Genomic DNA, 23,157 nt, shown 5'->3' with positions numbered 1-23,157 from the left:
TTTTTTAACCTAGTAATATTTTTTTCGTTTCCTATCTATTGCATGTCCTCGCGTGTAGGTAGAGGTGATGTAACCAAGTAATTTCATTCATTTTGTTATGTTGTGCATAAAGCATATTTAACAATAAAGTTGACAAGGACAATTTAAAATGCATTTAGAATGAGAATTGTGCATTTACTATACATAACATCTGGGTCACATAGAGGGAGCCGACAAGATTGTCCGCCATCTTGCTGCTACAGGTACCCCCCAAAACCTGTCAGTTGACCATTGTTGATACTTACTTAAGAGAGAAAATATTTATCTTTTACTTTTTAAGGACACCTAAAATAATGCACCCCACCTTTAAGGTATTTTTTCAAACCCTGCCCACGCTCCCTTCGAACCATTGTGCCGCTTAGCAGCCTCCAACACAAAATCCCAGCTGTGATATTATTTTTTGCAGTGTCAACCCTGAAAGAAGCACATTACATAACGTCTTTTATGATATCAGTTTTTGTAGGAAACACTTTACACTGGTGGCCTTCAACGAGAGCTGCTGCTGTATTTTTTCTCTTGCTCTGTTTTGCTCCATCGACAAAATGTTCCTCCCCTTCACTCCGCCTGGGAACACAAGCTTCAGGCTTCGGCCAAAACCCCCTACTGGCTCTCATCCATTTCCACTATAGATCCGTGGCTGATTCTACAATTTGTGCACTCACACACATTTATGCAGGGGTGACAAACTCGTTTTAGTTTGGGGGCCACATGGTAGAAAAAACATTCTCGCCGGGTCAGACTAGTATTTTACTGTATTTATTTATGTAAAATGCACACCTCTAATTTTTTCTTTAAGATTTATACAATATTTCACTTTTTCACAGCTCAAAGTAAGCATTGTAAGTGACGAACGTTGTTGAATAAATGCAGCCATGAGTACAATAATTTATTGACAATGTAAACTAAATACCAAGTTAAATTGTATAATGTACTTATTTAATGTCCTTCAAAGTCAGATTCATCATCAGATACACCAAAGAACTGTTTCCCTCGTTGAGCATTTTTTGCATTTATTTTTAGCTTTCAGGATGACTTTGTTTTCTCCCTTTAACTAACATTCGTCTCTGGTACTGTGACTAAAAAATAGTCTAATAATGAAATAAAACCCAATACTTTTTCATATTATCTATAGCACTGGTCGTATAGTTTAGAATTTGGCTCTCTCAACGCCACGACCCTGGTTAGATTTGTAGTGTTTTGTGATTTTGGTCAGTGATAATTTTCGACTGATCATAATTACGTAAATACGTAATATACTACCCTAAAACTCCATGTAAACGCGCACCCAACCTTTGAGGTATTATTTTAAGGTAAAATAATGCGTGTTATAAGAAAATAAATGAAGTAATGGCATGAATTTGTACATTTATTTTGATTCATCATTTCTAATGCAGGTATGTCAAACTCGTTTTAATTCAAGGCCATGTGGTCGGAAAAACATTCTCATGGGGGCCAGACTGGTAAATTAATGGCATTAAAAGTGTGCCCTAGCTGTAGCTAGGGAGGCTCACAATTAAATTATGGTTATGATTCATTTATAAAACTATTATTGAGGCTTTTTTTTCATATTTTGTATTTTTCACTAAATTAATCAAATATTCATTTGCAAAAAAATAATAATAATAACAATTGAATATTTTCCACTGCAGTTTATTAAACTCAGAGAAACTCATGAAAACTGAAAGTGACAAAAATAGCACACAAACATTAAGTGCAAATATTTAGATATGTTATTTTTTTCCCTTTTGAATATTTTTAATGAAAATGTTTACCTGAATTTAGTAACTGTTGCTGTCATTTAATATCTATTATCTCTGTAGTACCTCTGCTTCCTCAGTTCTCTAAAATATTAGAGAATCTTTACAATAATAGACTAGAACAATTTGTAGATAAACATAAATTGATTAATGAAAGTCAATTTGTTTTTAGAGCAAACAGATCAGCAACAATGGCTATTATTGATGCAGTAGAAGAAATCACCCAAAGCATAGAAAAAAAGAGATACGCAATTGGGGTCTTTATTGATTTAAAAAAAAACATTTTATACCATTAATCATAATATACTATTAAAAAAACTGGAAAGACATGGCATCAGGGGTGTGGCTTTGCAATGGATTCAAAGTTATTTGACAGGTAGGAAACAATATGTGAAAATGGCAGAGTTGTCATCTGAATACTTGGACATCTGTTGTGGAGTACCACAGGGTTCTATCCTGGGTCCAAAGTTATTTAATTTATATATTAATGATATTTTTAATGTTTCAAAACTATTAGAAATAGTAATATTTGCAGACGACACTAACATTTTCTATTTAAATGATAACTATATTGATTTGGTGACCTGCATTAATGGTGAATTAATTAACCTAAAAGTATGGATGGATATAAATAAATTATATTTAAATAAAACCAAAGTAATATTTTTTGGTAATCGCAAGGCAAATCAAGATTTAGAAGTAAAAATGGATGGTGCTGCAATAGACACTGTATCAGAAATTACGTTTTTAGGGGTCATCATAGACAATTAATTAAGCTGGAAAACATACATCAGACACATACAAACTAAAGTAAAAACATTTCAATAATTAATAAAGCCAAATTCATTTTAAACTATAATGCATTGTATTTGTTGTTCTCTAGTTCTGCCATACTTAACATATCGTGCAGAAGTCTGGGGCAATAATTACAAAAGTTACAAAATACTCTGCAAGTGGTCTTTTTATTGGCCATATTCGGGCTAAAATGATCCCAAACCTTTGAAGTTTTGGTACAGTACTTGATGTTGACGCCGCCATTTCTTTATTCGTATGTTACCTCTCAAGACAGAGACGCTATTGCGCATGTGCAATTCTCAGCGCAGATTATATTCATGCAGAGATACCTCTGTTGGAAGAACGTGTCTGTCAGTGATAGTGGACAATGGAATTCATAGGGCTGCAACGATTAGTCGACATTGTCTAAAATATTCGCCAATATTGTTGACTATTTCTACTGGAAATATTTGTTGACACCGTGAACTGATCGTTGCAACCCTACTCTCAGCATTGTCTTGTGGGCTCGATTAAATCAGTTTTCAGTCCTAATCCGACCCACGGGTCGTAGGTTTGACATCACTGCTTTAGTTTGTGTGTCCCCACACCACCTCTAAAGCCCCTGACCGTTTTGACGTCTGCTCGCCTCTCCCGGCTGATCTGTCGTGGCGACGGTTGCTATGGAACCGCAACGCAGACTTTTGAAGCAAAACCTTTCCTAATGGAATTGCAGACTGTAAACACAAAGTCAACTATCTAGCGCCAGAAATCAACTTTTGACACATGTATTGCCTCATGCACATTCTTTTTTTTCCCCATTCTTTTTGCTGATTACGACTGTGTTTCTACTCGTTGCAGGATTGTATCCAGCTGAATCAGTATAAATTGAAGAGTGAGATTGGAAAGGTGAGTTTGTCTGCAACTGTGCTTCCTGATTTATTGAGTTAATTTGTTTTGTTCACTGTAGACCATGGTGGCGGTAAGATCAGGCCTAAAAATATCCATGCCAACTCGACCCAGGCCAGCGGGTTTGAAGCCCAAATCACTCCGAGCCTAGTCTATTAACTTGATTTGCAAGATCAAGCCCAAAGCAAACTTCATATTTTATTTGCGAGGACTTAGGAGGATGAGAGGTGTTTTATAAAAAAATAATAATAATATTTTGTAACAAAATCTTAGTTGTGTTGTGTTAGAAAGCATAATACTAAAACACAAAGCTAAACATTTGGAACTAACATATTTTACTAATCCGTCCTTTTGGAAACAGAAAGTCTGGATTCGGCCTCAGAGACAAACTGAGTTTGACATACTGCCTTAATGAGTACGTTTTCAGTGAACATTTGATCCTTATCTGCAGTGTTGAATTAACCAATGTTATTTTACCGAATAGAAGTAATTTTTTCAAAGCATTTTGGATCATTACAAACAGCGGTGCTCCAACAAACCCTGCTTCACTTTGCTGCCGGCCTCCACGTATTTGCTCTCTTTTTAAAGCAGCAAGGCTCTAAACTTCTTTCACAAAGAAGGTGCGCATACAGGAAAATTTTATTTTTAGAAGTATTCCCAAATTCTTAAACATGCCAAATGTAAGGCGGGACACTTCATGCAGGGGGTTTCTCATTTTTCAGCAGCAGAGCGGCCGCAACAGAGGGCACCCACGCTCTATCGTGCGCCCTATGTAGTGTTAAATACAGAAATAGAACCAGCGACAGAGACTGTGGCTTTCAACATGGTGCGCCTTGTGGTGGTGAAAATATGGTCACTGGCAAAAAACCCGGTCAGATCCACCAACAGGAGGCTAACTGGGACGATCAACAAAAATTAGCAACTGCTACTGAAGCATTGCAAAACCGGCGCTAATGTCAGGCTAGCCAGCCAAACAACACATGGTGATCTGCCAACGAGTGCCAACCGGAAGCAAACAAACTAGGAAAGCCCGCAGCAGCCCCCGAAGCCATTGGTGAGCTAGCCAGACAAAATTATATATGCATAGCAGGTGGCAAAAACAAACGAAAATCCACAATTGCCTACCTCCAAGCAGAAATTAGCGGTATTCGATTGCTGTTCATGACAATCGTTGCCTGTTTTGGAGGTCGCCTCACATGTTGTGTTAATGGTATTCTCTATTCTGTGCATCCACCTCATTGGAAGGATGAATTTGTGTGTTTCATTGACAACCGACAAACCAAGGTCGTATTTGGTTTTCTTTTGCAGGGTTCCTATGGCGTGGTCAAACTCGCATACAACGAAGATGATGATAAGCATTATGTAAGTCAGAGAAATAAGTTCACCGGCCTTCATAGCTACTGTTGTAGCTCACCCACTTCTGCAAGTTCCCAAAAATACACCCCCCTGTGTATCTTTTCATGTATCTTTTTATTTCCACATCTTTTCTTTCCAGTTTCTTATTGGGTGTGGGTGATACCTGGAATTCTGATTTTAATCTATTCCACAGTTTAGTATTGATAATTGAGTTAGTTTGATACAGTTATGATAAACATGACACAAAGATTTTAACATGGCACAAAGATTTTTTATTTAATTACTGCAAAGCAAATGTTGAAAGGGAGTGCGTTATTTGAGGTGTCCTTAACAAGTAAAAAGTAGAATTTTTCGGTATTGATATAATCCAATCGTATCAATAAATACCAATCTGATACTGATACTGGAGAGTAGCTTTGTGCTATTATCTCAGTTTTTTGTTAGTGTAGCATGAACATGATAAATGTAAGAGAAGGCCCGTTTCAAATACAGTCATTAGGCCGACCATTCTTTTTTCTGTTTGTTCATACTTTTCAACCATTTATTTCTTTCATTCGAAAAAATTACTTGACTATATATACTCTCTTTTATTTCGGTGCTTTTTGTTTTTTTTTAATCACCCACTAGCAAACCTGAACACCCACCCATTAGTCGAACTTTGGAAAAAAAGAACAAATGCAGTAGATCATCCAAGCACATACTGAACAAGATGTAGTTTCATTTTTTGAAATTCAAGAGGGGAAGTACATTGAAAAAAAACACAACACATCTTCATTCTTCTGTCTGAGGCATTCAGTGGTGACACAGATTGTGGAGTGTGACACAAATTGTCCGCCTCTTGGGCCCGATTCGGGCTTATTGCAGCTCGTCTGTGATGACACCTGACTATAATTCTAAATAACAGTAAAATGAATCTGGATGAGAAGTAGCAGACATTGATTTCCGATTTTCTTTGCTGGTAATTTCAATTTTTCCCGACTCAAGCTTTTCTTTTTGCAGATTAAGACACATATTTTTTTTAATTTAAGGGTGGGTCCATCTTTTGCGATGTCCTTAAACAAGCTGAAAGTTAAATATTTCCTTTTTTAAGTTTGGGTTAACAATGCCAAACTGAATTCAAAGTACGGGTGGGCGATACTGGGAATTATTTACGTATCGATCCGATACAAGAAAGTACGATCAACACTGATAAAATAATGATACATTTTGCTTGGAAATGTCATTAATATTGAATAATTGAACCTCTCTGCTTTGAGTTAGTTCATAGTTCTGATAAACACAGCCTAAAGAATTTAGGCACTAAAATTGCTCTATTTGTTAATGAAATAACTGCAATGCAATCTTCAGGGTTTGTACGGGTGTTTGAAATCCTTGAAAATGCTTGCATTTTAATGTTGTGTTTTCTAGGATTGAAAGAGGATTGCATTTAGGGTGAAGTGCTTGTAAATGCTTAAAATTGTTGTCATGTTTCTCAAAAAGTCTGCTTCATTCTGCTATTGCTTTTCTTCGACAATTGTGATAGGCGGGAGCTGGCATTAGAGTGTATGACATTGTGCTATAAAGTTCCATCGCCCCTAAGAGGACATGCTAACCCTCAACAGGACACTATGAAATGTGTATTAGTGCAAGGATTACAAATCAATTAGAGAAATGTATTATGGACCATACATTTATTTACATTTAGTTACAATTACACCATTTTACGATCTTAAACCAACATGCGGCAAGGAAAAACTCAAAAACTGCACGAGAAAATAAGAAACCTTGAGTGGTAATCCCCCTTCCAGGATGACCAGGGTCCAATAGATTTAGCATTGGGCAAATGTATGCAAAACCTAGTGAACATCAATAAAAGAAAACAATAGGTAATATGTTGAAACTTGTCCAGAAAGTGCATGAGGTTCAGGTCTTAATGGAAAGAAAGCCGTTGTGGGAAGTAATTTGGTTGTTTTGAACTAGATAAACTGAAAGGGATTTTGGGAAGTAATTTGGTCATCCCGAAAGATATAAATAAACGTATGGCTGCATATATTTAAAATCTTTCCCACGTACAATGCTTAGTTTTAGCTGAGAAAAAGTGAAACAAAAATTTGTACCGATTTTCAATCACTTTTTGTTTTCTCTATTCTCTAACATTCGTATTGTGACTAAAAACAGAGTGATATTTAGATAAGACCTAATGCATTTTTATTTTTTGTCAGTATCCCTAGTGGCCTAGTGGCGCTCTCTCACGCTGCAATCCGGGCTAGGTTGCAGTGAATGTTATGCAATTATTAACAACTATTCGTGACCATAGCAATTCTTACCCCGACCATTGCCATCTGGTTCGATCCCCATTGCCATTTTCATGCAATTGAGATCAGCAGTAAAATCTCTCGATTGATAATAATTGCATGAATATTGGATCATAGGGTGCATGATTACATTTATGGCCAATTTGGGGTTATTGGGCGTGCCTTATAGTCAGGAAAATACTCTGTTGTCTTTTTTATAGTAATGTCATAAATGGTTGGTGCAGGGGTAATGTCTGGACATAAAGCAATCTTTTGAAATAAATTCTTATTGGTCTGTTTCCAATGACCATTTTGAAATATTAATAGAAAAAAAACATAATAACGTAGGCTTTTACATGAACAGCATATGTTTTTTATTGTTTTTTATTTGCAAAGAACATAAAGTGCATTCAAATAGACTAAAATGAGTTTGTGCTTTACAGGCAATGAAAGTGGTGTCCAAGAAGAAGTTGATGAAGCAGTGTGGTTTTCCACGTAAGTCAATTTCACTACTTAGCGCAAATTACATCTCTTTTGTCCTGAAAATTGTGTCTGGATTTTGTAGGCCGTCCACCTCCAAGAGGACCAAAGGCAGCCCAGGGTGAGCAGGCCAAATTCTTGGGCCCATTGGAGAGAGTCTACCAAGAGATCGCCATCCTCAAAAAGCTCGACCACGTCAACATTGTTAAATTAGTGGAGGTGAGCTTCGAAAGCGAAAGCCTTTTGACTAATTGGATCATTCCACCCTAATTTGTTCCCCGAGTTCTGCCCCAGCCCTAATAGCTCTCATTAGCGGCTGACTGAGGCAGCTTCTCATTCCGCCTCTTTTCTCCCGTCTTGAATATTGAAGCCCACGCAAAGAGATGAACGCGATGCATCCATTTGTCACAGATGGCCGGGACGAGCCCGATTATCGTGCGTGCTGAGTCACACCGTTCCGATTTTTTTTCTTTGAATCGCTGAATCGTGTTACTCTTTTCATCCATTTTAGCTTCTGCATTATTCATCTTGCTTCACACGTAATGTGTTTTTGTTTTTGCTATTTCTGTTACTATTACTTAAAACTGTGAATCATCCGTGACACATTCGTTTAGGTATGAAATCAGAAGTTGAGTTTGCTCCGTGCACAAAATTCAAAAGTTGTTTGGTGGAAAGGGGTTGGTAGAGCAGGGATGTCAAACTCAGTTTGGGTCTGGGGGGGCTGAATTTAAACGTTCTGTCAACTTCAAATTTTCAGTTTACCGTAGTTTTTCAGGATAATGCTTTATCAAACTACCTACTTTAGTATCTTATCCTACACATTTTAATAATAGATTACAAGGCATCTTTTCTGAGCATTACACATTTATTCACAAACAATTGGAAAAATTATTTTCATGTTTGGCACTAACTGGTTTATCATAACAGTTTAGTGAATGCAGTTTTACACCTTAACCAACTCCCCACGTTATACAAACTCAAGTGGGAGCTATGGTAAATATAGTATTTTGCCTTAATTGTCGTACCGGGTTGGAAGACACCATAAAAGAAAAACAAAAGTTTTAGCAGTGCACGGGCATAAGATTAGACTACATCTGATCAAAATATCAGGCTAAGGGAGCATTTGGTTTGAATTTATTATAAAAATAACTACTCATGAAAAACTTTTCACAGAAATGACCAAGTGACTCACTTCTTTTTTTGACAGAAATGTATGGCCGTAGGGATTAAGTTGTCCAATAATTGTAGTGTTATAAGTTGACTTTTTGAATGTGATATTAGTGTTAAAAGTTGTACTTTTTTAGTGTTGAATGAACACTTTTTATTTCAGGGTACTAAGCAATAATAGTTTTGAATTAACACGTAAAGTGTAAACTTTTCAGACTGTTTTTTTAAGGAACTAAATAATAGTAGTGTAATGTTGTCAAATTAACAAATAAAGAGTAAATGTATGTAATATTTAAAGTTTACACTTATTTTAAGGTACTAAATAATAGTTGTGTCAATCGTGTTAAATAGTTAAAAAATGAAAACAAAAATATTGTACGTAACTTTGCAGATTCATTGTTATTGCCCAATAGTATGAAATGGTAATAGTCAGGGTTCGGAGGGTCTCTTTAAAAATGTAATGTGATAGAGTTACTGGATTCCTATTAAAAAATTTAATCAGTAACATAATATAGTAGTGTTAATAGTAATAGTGTTTTATAGTTAAAAATTAAAACAATATTGTACATAAATTTGCAGATTTATTGCTATTGCCCAATAGTATTAAATAGTAATACTCAGGGTCTGGAGGGTCACTTTAAAAATGTTATGTGATAGAGTTACTGATTAAATTTTTTAATAGGAATCTAGTAACGTAATCCGAATATCATCATACATCATTAATGTTACTTGATCACTCTTGATATGCTACTACAAGGCAAAAGAAACATAGTTAAAATAAAACTACAAAACTTTGTTTAGGATTAATGAACGATGTAATCTTGTAAAATATTTTGAGGAAATGAAGGTCAGATAGTTGCTTATAGTCCTAGAAAAAAGTGCTTATATTTTAACCAGCTAGTATAGTTTACAAAGTAAAAATTGTCAGGACCAGAACGGAGACAGGACCCACTTGCGTGCGTTTCTCTTAGTTTTATTGGGAAGAAGGGAAAGGATAGTATACACAATCCGTAGATCACTGGTTGCAGGGAGCAGGTTGCTCAGACGCGGAAGTGGTATTTCCGTGGCAAGCGATGGCGGTGTCAAGAGCGGAAAAAAGCAGATCAGTAGCCGGGACGGGGGAGCAAAATCGTAGTCGAGATCAGAAAAGGGGTCGTAGCCGGAACACAGACGGGAATCAGAACAGGAGAGAGTCTGGGTTGAAAAGCTTGCCTAGCGTAAGATGAGGTTTGCAGACGGAATGACAACCGGTGATAGGAAGACAGGGGTATAAAAAGTGACAGGTAGCCCATCAGCGTCCGAGGCAGTTGGCGCCAAACGAGCAGGCTCAGGTGCCTCGCATCAGTAATCATGACAAAAATAAAACTGAGAACTAAATATTCTTTTAAACACACTAAGTGTTCACTTTCTAATTTTTTAACAAACTCTGGCATGTCTTGTGTCCAAGTTCAACTTTTACTTGTTCGAAGTAGTGTGATTTTGAACTCCAATTGGCTGCAAAATACATAAATAAGACGATCAATTATTTTTACTAAATGTTCCTGAATGCATCACTGCCCTCACAAAACTGCAGGCTCACGCCAATTGAACAAAATTACTTGAAAGAGAAAAAAAAAACAGACAAAAAGCGAAGTGGTTTACCTGCAGCACAGTGTATCAGTTGGCCGTCTGTACAATCTGCGCAACAGATACGGACATTACTACAACTTTCTTTTGAGTGTCAGTCAATGAAATTATGATTGACACAATTTATCTAATGGTGCATTATGTATTCGTCAATACATAATTTAAATACAATTGTAATCCTACAAAGTGTTCTTTAATTAAACTTCATGTACTCGATATTTGATTACATCTTTTTCTCTGTAACTGTTCTGGAATTCAATTACATTATTTTTTTATCTTAATTACACCATTGCATGTATTCCATTACTCCCCAACCCTGGTAATAGTAGTGTTAAAAGTTTACTCTTTAAGTGTTAAATTAACACTATTGCTGTAAACACTACTTTTACTTAATTTTTTGAAATAAATTGTGTTAAATTAACACTTAAAGAGTAAACTTTTAACATGACTATTACGGTACTACCTCTGTAATTACATTGTCTTCATTTACAGAGCGTTAAATGAACACTGGTTATTTTGTTTTGTAAATTGTCATTACATAAAAGGGGTAGACATATTCAAGATAAAATGTTGGTGTTCAAGACATTTCTTTGAAAGTATCAATTATTTTTTGCAGCAGTAAAGGGAATTTGATGCGGTAGTATTAGTCAAGATTTGGTCCTTCCACATTTTTCAAAGTGTCCGGCCCGAATCGAGTCACATTGATGACATCTGTGTTTGTTAAACAGACGGTCAGTCTGATGGATTGAAGCGAGCCGTGGTGCGGATGACATTTCGAAATGAAAGTTTCTCTACTGTTTGTCGCTGAAGCGCTAAGCTGCTTTAATGTGCGTCGACGGCAAAGGTCAGAGTGTTCAAACAGTTCCGTTGAAACTGACTTTCCAGCTGTCACTAATAGTGTTTTTTTTTCTTTTTAAATAAACCTATAAATGACCTGCGCGTACTGGTTCACTGTACCATCTTAAGCCCCTTCCATCTAAACTTAGTTATGCCAAAGCCAACCAAACTCCAACTCTTAGTAAAATTTCAGCAAATAGAAAGAAAAATCAAGACGATATTAAAATACATGGTGAGGCACAGAGTAATTATGTGGAAAAAAAGAATTGTGGTGGTCGCAGTAGTTCCTACACAGAAAATTTCCGCCAAAAAGCCTGAGAAGACCCTTCATATGCAAAAACATTACTTGTTTTACACAAATAAATATGATACTTTAAATTCCATCGTAGATAACGCGCACCCGTAATTTTTTTAAAAAGAATCGGTGTAGCTTTGGTGGCTTTATTTATATCTTTCAGGACAACTTTCTGGTTGACTCCATTCTCTAACACTTGTCTCTGGTACTGTAAATCACAATATTGTGATAAATGAGATAAGGCCTTTCTGTATGTTATCTATATTACTGGTGGTCTGGTTATTAAGATTCTGCGCCCTTACCGCCTGGAATACGATTGCGTTCAGCTATCAATCATGGCACAGGTACGGTAATAAACTACTTGTTTAGTACGAGCAACCAAACTTTGAAAAAATGTGCGCTATACACGATTAAATATAGTAAATAGCCACAACCTAAATATGTAAAAGTTTTCTAGATTGAATTCTCAACCTGTTTATTTCTGTTTGTGTTCTTGCAACAGGTATTGGACGATCCTTCAGAGGACAACCTTCACATGGGTATGCATCATAATTTATAACTGTACCTTTGTAGTTAGTGTCTAGGTCAGTGTTTTTCAACCGGTGTGCAGTGAGACCTTTGTCTCGTGTGCTGCAGGAAATTAACCAATTTATCTTGGAAAAATAAAAGCATGTAATTGGTCCCTATCATTGCTTTCTTACAGCGATCAGCCAAGTAACTATATGGTACCTCCAAAACAGAAACTTTTTATAACTTAGTGAAACATTATTTTATTCAACTGACAAATAAGTTTCCCCTCATTTTTTGTATTTTTTTTTTCTTTATAAAAACCAAATAAAATAGTATAAAACCTGAACAGTGTGTAAAAAAACATTGTGTATTATTTGATGCTTCGTGAAAGTAAAAAATAAAAACAAAGATTGCAAACGAAATTTATTTGAATAATAAACAAAAATAAACTAGTATATATAACATGCATTTTTATAAAAGTCAAAAAATTTAAGTTTACGTAACATGAATCTCACCTAAAGGAAGCTGTAATAATTGTCGGCCATATTGAGGCTAAGTCTACCCCCCCAAAAAAAAAACTTTGTGAAAGGATGTGCAATTAAATGACATGGAAAATGTTGCGGTTTGTATTCTTCCGATGCTTTGTAGCACTCATTTTTGGTTTTCATTTTATGAAGCTTACTTAGAGGGAGCTGACATAATTGTCCGGCATCTTGCTGCTAAGTCCACCCCTCTTGAAAAAAAAAAACTTGTGAAAGGATGTGCTAAAAAAATGACGCGGAAGAGGTTTCGGTTTGTGTTCTTCCTTGTACTTTGTAGCACTCGTTTTTGGTTGCATTACACCATACACTGAAATTTAGTGGGCAAATTATACACTGTCCCTTTATTGATTTAATAACTATCAACCATAGTTTTTCTTTTCACATGCTTTCGCTATACTTTATCAGGCTTTGGGAGTAACAGAATACATGTACGGTGTTACGTAATTAAAAATGTAATTTTAATTCATTACAATTATAGTAAAAACACATAATCAATTTTCGGGTATATTTAATTAAAATAAGGATTACTTTGCAGGATTCTAATTTTAAACTATATTATCATACACTTTGTACATAATTGTCTTTATCATAATTTCCGTTGGAAGAGTGTGTGATAGGCGTAAGTTACGTGTGAATGTTGGGAAGAGTAAGGTGATGAAGTGTTCACGTGATGGAGTGGGTAAGTCGTTGGAAACAAGGTTGAATGGACAGGTGTAGGAAGAAGTTGAAAGCTTTAGATACTTGGGTTGTGATGTGGCTGCAGTTGGTGGAATGGAGTGCGAGGTATTCCATAGAGTGAATCAAGGAAGCAAGGTTTTGCGTGCTCTAAGGAGAGTGATGCGTGACAAGAGTATGAGTATGGATGTTAAGAGGGGACTATATGAGAGTGTGATTGTGCCGACTGTGTTGTATGGTGCAGTGACTTGGAGCCTGAACGCAGATTTAAGAAGGAAATTAAATGTTTTTGAGATTAAGTGTTTGAGGAGTTAGGAGTGACAAGATTGGATAGATTGAGAGATGAAATTGTGAGAGATAGAACTGGAGTAGTAGTGGAACTGAGCAAGTGTGAGCATAAGAGAGTACTCTGTTGATTAGGACACATGGAGAGGATCTACAGAGCAGAAGTAAATGGAAGAAGACCAAGAGGAAAGCTGCGATTGACGTGGATGGATAGTGTTATGAGTGCACTGCAGGAAAGAGGTCTAAATGTAGTGGAAGTTGGAGCTCTTGTTGGTGATAGGAATGAGTGGAGAGGTGTTGTAAAAGGATAGTGGGATGTTTAGACATGTTCCAAGGGATGGACAGGGCACCTGTATGATGTGGCAGGGGTAAACCAGTGAAAGCTGTTGGGCCCTGCTGTTGAACAGAAGAGTGTGTTGTGTCACCCTGAACCGAGTGACATGGCCGCTGTCTTGTGTCCCATTTCATCTGGGGTTACGAAAGCATGACCAACTTGGGTGCCGAGGTGCTTAACTTGTTTGGGTGTTTGGGCATAATTTCAATCACTGACACGAGACAAAGAGAGATGTGGTTTATACACGACATGCGCAAGCTGTATCTGCTGTGCAGATTGTACAGATGGCCAAATTATCATATCTGCATGTTTGTCACTCTGTTGCAGCTAAAACACTGCTCTTTTTGTCTGTATCTTCTCTCGTTCAATGTAGCATTTATTTTGTTGAATTGGTGCGAGCCTGCAGTTTCGTGAGGCTTCCGCCGTCTGTGTGTATTGGCAAGCGCATTTGTGCGATACTCATGTGTTCGAATAATTTTATTGTCTGTTTTTGTAGTTTGCAGTTATTTGCTGTTCAAAATCCACTACACAATCACTGTATTGTTATGTTGTGTTTTACTTAGCCTATTAAATTTGAGTATTGTCGAGAGGTCTTGCAACCCCACTCAAACAAAGTAAAAGTTGAACTTGGACACAATACTTCCCAGAGTTTTTTGTATATTTAGAAAGTGAACACTTGATGTGTTTAAAACAGTACTAGGTTCTTAATGGCCTCTTCATGTGAACTAAGACATAGCATATTTTGTTTGCCAAAGAGAAGGTTTTATTTACTTAACAGAATATACCACGCATTATTACTGACAGTCCCTGGTGTATTATGCCGACCACCAACTTCTCTCTGATAATTTTTTCCTGCATTTTACCATAGTTATACTGTTTTGCCAGTTTGTAAATTGCAGAAATAAATGTTTCAGACGATTTACCTGGCTCTTGGCTCCTTTTTTACGAATCTGCTGGTCAATAATACAAAGTAGTCTGTACCTTTTAAAAAGAAGGTAAAATTTAAGATTAAAGATGAATTGTTAACCAAAATGAAATATATGTATTACCTCCTGAGCCACACCCACCACAAGTTATAAGAAAAACTATACTGTCAAAATAATTAAACATGAAACTAATGACCTTTTTTTTATGTGTTGGATGGTGTGCTTTAAGATTTATTTTAATAATTTGGCTGAAAAAATAGAAAAACACTGGTCTAGGTCACTATTTTGTTGTTGTGGATTTTTGGAATCGTTGATTATACATTCTTATGCGTTTTCTTTTGTCACAACAGTGTTCGAGCTGATGCACAAAGGGTAAGTGTTACGTGCTAATATTTAAAGGCTTTTCTTCTTACTTTTTCCCCTGCATTTCGTCCTTGCCTTTAAAGCCATGGCCTTCAGTGTGTTTCACCGCAGGGCTCTGAGGCACCGCCTCGGTTTTCTTGCCGTTTCTAACTTCAAAGGGATTTGTAATAACATCACGCTTATTAGCAGCAGAGTCATCTCTTGCTTGCATGTTGCTGCCTCCCCCAGAAGGCTAAAAATGAGACCTGTCATTAGGAGTTAAGTATGGAAGGGAACGCCGTTGAACGAAACATGAGTCCCATGTTCACACCAGGTCACCCAATAGAAATCAATATTTTTAGACAATTTCTGTGGATTAGATAACCAAATTAACATTTTCCTTAAAATTTTATTACCGTATTTTCTGGACTATAAGGTACACGTGCCTTATATACCGCAGAATACGGTGGATATGATTGGAAATGCATACAGCATTTACAGGTGTGCATTACTTAATTAGGTTTTACAGAGCAATGATTGATTAATAAATATTCATTACTGGTCCAGATCACAATACATTGTATGCAATAGGATACATTGTATGCAATAACATGGGGTCATGGCAGTGAGGGCTCCGGTACTTTTCCACTTCCATTGGTTCATATGACTCACAAAAAGGCATTGGAGCTTATCTCATTATTAAATATTTTTTTTCTTAGTGTCAGAAACACTTTTGCATAGTGCATTCTGATAAGTTAAACAGTCTCTACACTTTTTGACCTGTGTGTCAATTACTTTGCGGAAGACGGCAACAGAAAACAAAGTCCTTTAACAAAATACTATACTTGCTATTTTATAAATGTATTAAACCGAGAGGCTGTAATATTGGCGCACGGGTGAAGAAGTGGAGAGACTGTGGGCATTAGCTCAGGAGGCAGAGCGCTCGTCTTGGGATCAAGAGATTGCAGGTTCGATTCCCGGCTTGGATGGGCACTGAATTTCTAATGCCCCAATAAGCAGGTCGCAGCCTTGCATGGTTGTATGGTCGCTATTGGTGTGTGTGTGTGAATGGGTAAGTGTGAAGCACATTGTAAAGCGCTTTGGAAGGTCTTCATTGACTCGAAAAGCGCTTTATCACTTCTACTCTATAGCATATGAATAACCTACTCTTCTCGTCGGCTCCAGAGCAGGGGAATGTATAATAATAATCTGAAAAATAATTAGTCTGTGTAATTTAGTGTAATAATCTGTGAAGCCCTTTGAGACTATTCGTGATTTAGGGCTATACAAATAAAAATGACTTGACTTGACTTTATAAATGCAGACCATTTACCATTTACTGTTTGATCTATCAGAATGTTCTATGCAAATCAGTGTTTCGGGCACCTTAAGTAAAAATAGTGTGATAATGAGATACTGCGTGCGCTTAGGCCTTTTCGTATGTCATCTCTACCACTGTTGTTCTAGTGATAAAGTATCTGCACCCTTATTGCCACAATCTGGGTTCAATGTTTTGCGATTTCAATCAGCACTACTTATTGAAAGATTATTTATTGCAATCATTTCAATCATATGCTGTAAGTCCATACTGTGACAGCCCCAACAGTTATAACTCGGTAGCTCCTACTGCAGTCTAAATTTCATTGGCCCTTTGAGTCCGGTGTGCCTTATGTGTGAAAAATATATGACAGTTTTTGGGGGATATACTTTATAATCTAATGCGCCTTATAGTGCGGAAAATTTACGCCTCTGCCATCTTTGTAAACATCCATCTTTTTATGTGGAACAAATGAGATAAAAAAAAAACTAAGTGATTTTGAATCAAAATGACAAGAAACGAGCAAAATCTAAAATAAATACACTTTCTTGTTACATGTAATGTTATGTTTTACACTGTTGCTCTGATTACTGAAGGGCCAAAACATGCCTGAATAAAATAGCATGGACTATTCACCCTAGAATTACAAGGTGAAGGATTTTAACAAGTTACACATATTTAAACTGTTCTTTACTAAGACACGTTACTTTAAATATTACAATATACAATGTGTAATGTATTCCATTATTGCTGTATTATTTCATACAGTAAGTGATAAGTTATTCATTGCAGTACATTTTGGGTCTGGTAAGGCACAATCAAATTTACAAATAAATGATACTTCAAGATTTGATTGACAAAGCAAGAAAGCAATAGATAAACTGTAGCATAGAAAAAGTGTTTTATTGTCTTACGTTAACTATGCTCTGCTACTTTTGAATAAAAGTGTCACTGGAATGGTAATCCTTCATAATGGAAAAAAAGATAATTTAACCAACAAGAATTACTCGATAACTTGACTTGCTGTCAGCTTGCTAATAGTATGACAAATTACATTTTTCGGGGCTAAAGTGTGTGCCAAATCAGAATCATTAGTCTCATTATCGCCTTCAGCCATGACGCTAGAGGATGTCCCTCACTCAGCAGATGCTCAGCACAGTAATACGTTACATACTAGTTGTATTAATACTATTTAATTCAGCAATTTCCAAAATAAAATGTCATAATTCTATAGTTGAACTAGAAAAAACTTTACCACTGAATACATATAACACAAAACTTATTTCATATGACCTGGAGTCCTGTTCTGGGGGCACTTGATTCGTTGTAATAATTTTACAGGTGAATAAAGATATAATAGTGCATGAAAATGGAAAATTGTGAAAAATGGTGTTCACTGTTTATTTGCAGGCCTGTTTTGGAAGTACCAACGGACAATCCGCTGTCAGAGGAGCAGGCGAGGTTGTACTTCCGTGATGTCATCCTTGGTATTGAGTACTGTGAGTATCCCTTCCATGGTATCCAATAAGAGGGCTGATATTTACAATTAGGAAGAAACTGTTGTTACCTATAATTGATTTATTGAAATTCTTTTATTTTTTAAGAGATCAACTGAAGATGTGATTTCAAGGTTCTCTTAGTATTATACAAAGTGCTCTTCCCCCTGAGATCCGAACTGCAACCTCAGTGGAAATGTTTAAATCTAAACTTAAAACTCACTTCTACTCCATAGCATATGAATAACCTACTCTTCTTGTCGGCTGAAAATAGTCTGTGTAATATAGTGTAATAATCTGTGAAGCCCTTTGAGACTCTTTGTGATTTAGGGCTATACAAATAAAAATGACTTGACTTGACTTGACTGAACTCGGGTGGGCAAAGGTTTTAGGTCACTGGCCACTTTGGGTTCAAATATTTGCCAGAGGGGCTGGGCTAAGAGGAGACAAAGTCAAGTCAAGTCATGTTTATTTGTAACGCCCTTAATCACAAGGAATCTCAAAGGGCTGCACAGACCACAGAATATTGCAAACCACAGACTATTATTACACCATCCCCTGATCTAAAAGCTACATGAGGGCAAGGAAAAACTCAAAAACCTCAACATGAGGAAAATGAAAAAACCTTGAGAAGGGACCGCACATGAAGTTATCCACCGTCCAGGATGACCAGGCTGCAATGGAAGTTGTAATAACAAATAATACACAAATATTGTCAACATAAAATATAGGCTATTCATATGCTATAGAATAGAAGTGTTTTAAGCCTAGATTTAAATAGTTCCACTGAGGTTGCAGATCGAATCTCAGGGGGAAGAGCATTCCACAGCGCCGGGGCCCGAATGAAGAACGTTCTTGAACCTGAAGAGTTATTTGATATTTTTTGTATCTGCCAGTACATAATCTTCATCTGATATCTCAGCCATACATTTTTAAGCATTGTTTTATTTTTACCTTATTCATTTTAATCGTTTCCATTTATGCAAAAAAAAATATTGGTTACAGTTCCTAGCAAGAGTATTGCCCCCAGAACTTTTTGTCGGTTTGACACATTTCAGGGTTCAAACTTAAAGCTAAAAATATTTTTCTAAGAATTAACAACATGTGAGACACAATTGTTAAGTGGCACCAAATTATTTCATCATATTATTTCATATTTACTGCAAAAAAAATAACGTGAAGGTAGGTGTTGCAAAAATGTATTCAGCAGGGACTTTGAATATCGTCAGAGTTGATGGGAAGGTAAATACAGGGCGTTTCCAGGAGAAAAGCTATTAGAGTTTGCAAGAGACGTGACAATGGGGCGCAGGTTTACCTTCCAACAGGACAACAACACTAATCATAAAGCAAAATGGACAATGGAGTGATTTAAAAGGTGTTAAAATGGGCCAAGCCAAAGTCCAGACCTCAATCCTATAACGCATTTGTGGAAAGATCTAAAAAATGCTGTACACAAAAGATCACCATCAAACCTTAAGGAACTTGAGCTGTTTTGTAAGGATGAATGGGCAAATATATCTGTTTCAAGATGTGCACTACTTATAAATGCTCAAAAATACTTGTGGCTGTGATCACAGCAAAATAACTTGTACAAAGGATTTACTCAAATGAGGCCAATATTTTTGCAAAGCGTACTTTTCAATTATTTTTTGTTAGCTTTTTTAATGTTATTATCGATAAGTTTGAAGTTGAAATATGGCAATATAACAAACATTTTTGTTTCTTCAGGCCATATTCAAAAACCTAAATGGCCCGCATTCATAGGTTGCCCTAACTGATCTATACATTATTTGTGCAGATTTGGTATTTCAGACTCGAACCAATATCTATTCGAACTAATCAGGAGCAGTGCTCAATAACCCTGTCTCAAATGATGTTCCTTTGGATGCATCCCAGTTTGCTTTAGTGGATTGGTTTCACAAGACTACTGCTCTAATGATTACAAATCGATTTGGTCTCGCTGTGCAGTCTGCCGAGTCTCAAAAAGAAGATAAAAGCTCACACTGCTAGGTCCTTCGACAAGCAGTTAAATTGGGTTCCTCTTGAGTTCTCTACTTATTTTCTTCAGTGCTTTTTAAAATCGCAGCTTTCAAATCCAACTCCTGGTTAGGTTAGGGGTTTACCAGAATCATTAAAGGTAATGCCCATTCCCTGACACAGTCTGTTGTGAGATGCCGATGAGCTTGGATGTATGATTAAAGCAGCATGGTAAGATACTCTCCTCTCATGAGTCTTAGTTATACAAACAATGTCTAGAACCTTGTCAAATGGTGTCAGAATTTCAAAGTCCTGCCACCACTATTTGGAGGCCGGAGAGAAGATAAAACCGCGTGTTTTGTCACGCGAGTTCTGATCGTCATGGAGCTAAGAGGCCAACTAACTAACAGTTAGAAACTGTAAAAATAGCTGGTTTCTTACAACAACCAAATCAAGCTGAATAGGACCAAATAATGCTAAAGATTACGTTGAGAGATCCTGGATATTTTGTTGCCGTGAGAAAGAAAAAGAAGACATATTAGGAATATCATCATAAAGGTTCGAAGGAGAAGATGGATTCCCCTTTCCTAATAGACCCTCCAGAGAATTTTGACTGCTCAGACTTTGCAAGTTGGCCATCTGAAGATTTGAGAGGTTTTGAGTTGCTACTGGACTTGACTAAAAAGGCGATGCATATTAAATCAATTAGTTGATACCTTAGGTCATAAATGGTCATATTCTGAGCTCACAGGAGCTCAGAGATGAAGATAACAGAAATACAAGCCAGTAAAAGAAGCTTTTGATAGATACTTCATTTGCAAGCACAATGTGATTCATGAACCGTGCTGATTCAATAAAAGGAGCCAAGAGCCAGGTGAATCGTCCGAAACATTTATTTCTGCAATTTACAAACTGGCTAAACAGTGTAACTATGATAAAATGCAGGAAAAAAATTGTCAGAGACAAGTTGGTGGTCGGCATAATACACCAGGGACTGTCAGATAGACAGTGACTTAACACTGACCAAAACTGTCTTAAAGATAAGTCGACATGAAGAAATTAGGAAGCAACCAGCTCATTCTGCGTGAAACAAGTAATGAAGCTAATGTGAACTTGGTAAATTACAAGAAAACGTTCCAGCAACAAGCTAAAGGTGTCCAAATCAAGGAATCAAGGGAAGATTAACTGGGTTTTTCTCGAGTGCTCTTTAAAATCTCAGTTTTCAAATCAAACTCCTGAATACTAATGGCCTTCGCAATCAGAATGCATTCACAGTCTATAGCTTGTCAGGGGCGAGTTTTTGTTTCAAAGTTGTTGTATTTTATTTTGCATTATGTGATGATGATGATAAATCAAGTTAATGATAGCTGAGTTATCGTAATGAAACGATTACTTTGTTCTATGAGACCGCCCTGCCCACGTAAAAACCAAGTATGCATGAAGTGAAGGGGTCTGAAAGGGTATCCGTTTAAATGCTACTCATCATTAAAAGCCTTGATAGCCTTGTGTTTGAGTGTGTGTAAATGTGTGAAGTGCGTTGTAAAGTGCTTTGGAAGGTCTTCAATGACTTAAAAAGTACCATATAAATGCAGTCCATTGACCATTTGTATCGTTGGCGAACGTTTCGTTCAAAAAGAAAATTCAGAAACCAAAAAATCCTGGTGTGGCAGTGGAAATGCACAAAGTAACAAACAAACAAATAGGCGCACAACGATTAACAAAAGGTCAAAACCAGAAACGGGAAACAAAAAAAAACAAATCAGATGTAGCACAGACAGTGGAAATAAAAAAATGACTCACTGACGAGTGCTGTCCAAAATGTCATTATAATGGGTCAGGATAACTAGGGACAGATGTGTGGGGACGAGTTACACCTGTGCCCAGTTCCAAACCCGGTCGGCGCTCTGTGGGAGAAGGTAGCATAACACATCCTAACAACATTAGTGCTAAAACCCAATTATGTTTGGCCCATATTCAGTTCAGACCATCATTTTGTCCCCACAGTGCACTATCAGAAAATTGTTCACCGGGACATCAAGCCTTCAAATTTGCTCCTGGGGGACGACGGCCACGTCAAGATCGCCGATTTCGGCGTGAGCAACCAATTTGAGGGAAATGACGCTTTGCTATCCAGCACAGCCGGTACTCCTGCGTTCATGGCGCCGGAGACCTTGTCGGATAAACGCAAAAGTTTCAGCGGAAAGGTAAGCTGGCTTTTTCGGATTCCACAACATGATCACATTTTTATTTTCAAATGAAAGCCAATTATAAAGTAGAAATAGGCTGGTTGTGCTTCATGCCGTTGTGTGCCAAAACACCCCACCCTGTCCTGTTTGTGATGATTGTCTATGGCAGGGGTGTCAAACATGCAGTCGCTGGGCCAGATCAGGCCCGCCGGGATTTTACTTTTGCGCGCCAGATAACGCTGAGCAAAGTGCAAGAGAAAAAACGAGCTGCAGTTCACTTGGTGTCGTCAAAAACAGGCACCACTCACAAAGACACGAGCTGTATTACCTTCTTTCTTTTTTGCTCTTTGTCCTTCTCTTTCTCTCCTTCAATCTCTTTTCCTCTGTCTTTTTTCTTCGTCACTTTGTCTCTTTCTTTCTTCATTTTTCTCATTTTTTTTCTATCTCTTTTCTCCCTCTTTTTCCCCACTGTTTTTACTTTTCTTTTCCTCTTTTTTCTAATTTTCTTTCTCACTTTATCTCTGTCTCTCTTTTTATCTTTCTCTACTTCACTCTTACTCTCTTTTTATTTCTCCCTCTCTCTTTACCCCTCTCTGTCTCCTTTGCTCTCTTTCTCCCTCCCTCTTTCTTTCTCTTTTGCCCTTTCTAGTTCTGTTTCCCTTCTCTTCCTTGCTTTTTCACTCTCTACTTCTCTCTTTCCCTCACTCTGTCTTTGTCTTTCTCTTAATTTTGATTTCTCTCTCTTTCTATGGTTTTCTCTCTTTATCTGTCTTCTCTCTCTTTTTTGATATCTTTCTCTCTCTGTCTTCTCTTTTAGCTCTCTCTCTTTCTCTCCCTCTTTGTTTTGCTCTATTTCTCTTTTATCTCATCTATTTCTATTTGTGTCTTTTTCTCTTATCTCTTTCTATTGTTCTTTCTCCCTCTTCCTCTCCCTTTCACCATGTTCCATTTTCTTTGTTTCTATTTTTTCCTTCCTCTCTTTCTTTCTCTCTCCCTGTTTCTTTCTTTCTTTTATCCCTTTATTTCCCTCTTTCTTACTTTCTCTCTTTTGCTATC

General features: G+C 36.9%; 1 protein-coding gene across 1 annotated transcript in view; it reads left to right on the top strand.

Annotated features, from left to right (window-relative positions):
- The window catches only part of camkk1a (calcium/calmodulin-dependent protein kinase kinase 1, alpha a), a 77,446-nt gene that overhangs the window by 37,195 nt on the left and 17,094 nt on the right, over positions 1-23,157 (top strand). Inside the window, exons 3-10 of the mRNA XM_088321162.1 lie at positions 3,429-3,476; positions 4,785-4,838; positions 7,549-7,600; positions 7,671-7,804; positions 12,013-12,049; positions 15,133-15,154; positions 17,853-17,941; positions 21,920-22,119. Coding sequence (XP_088177288.1) covers positions 3,429-3,476; positions 4,785-4,838; positions 7,549-7,600; positions 7,671-7,804; positions 12,013-12,049; positions 15,133-15,154; positions 17,853-17,941; positions 21,920-22,119 — 636 coding nt within the window. The remainder of the gene's footprint in view (positions 1-3,428; positions 3,477-4,784; positions 4,839-7,548; positions 7,601-7,670; positions 7,805-12,012; positions 12,050-15,132; positions 15,155-17,852; positions 17,942-21,919; positions 22,120-23,157) is intronic.

The sequence above is a fragment of the Urocampus carinirostris genome, chromosome 17, assembly GCF_059441175.1.
Source record: "Urocampus carinirostris isolate Australia breed hairy pipefish chromosome 17, RoL_Ucar_1.0, whole genome shotgun sequence".
In the NCBI taxonomy this organism is placed as follows: domain Eukaryota; kingdom Metazoa; phylum Chordata; class Actinopteri; order Syngnathiformes; family Syngnathidae; genus Urocampus; species Urocampus carinirostris.
This window is presented reverse-complemented; position numbering and strand designations above follow the sequence as displayed.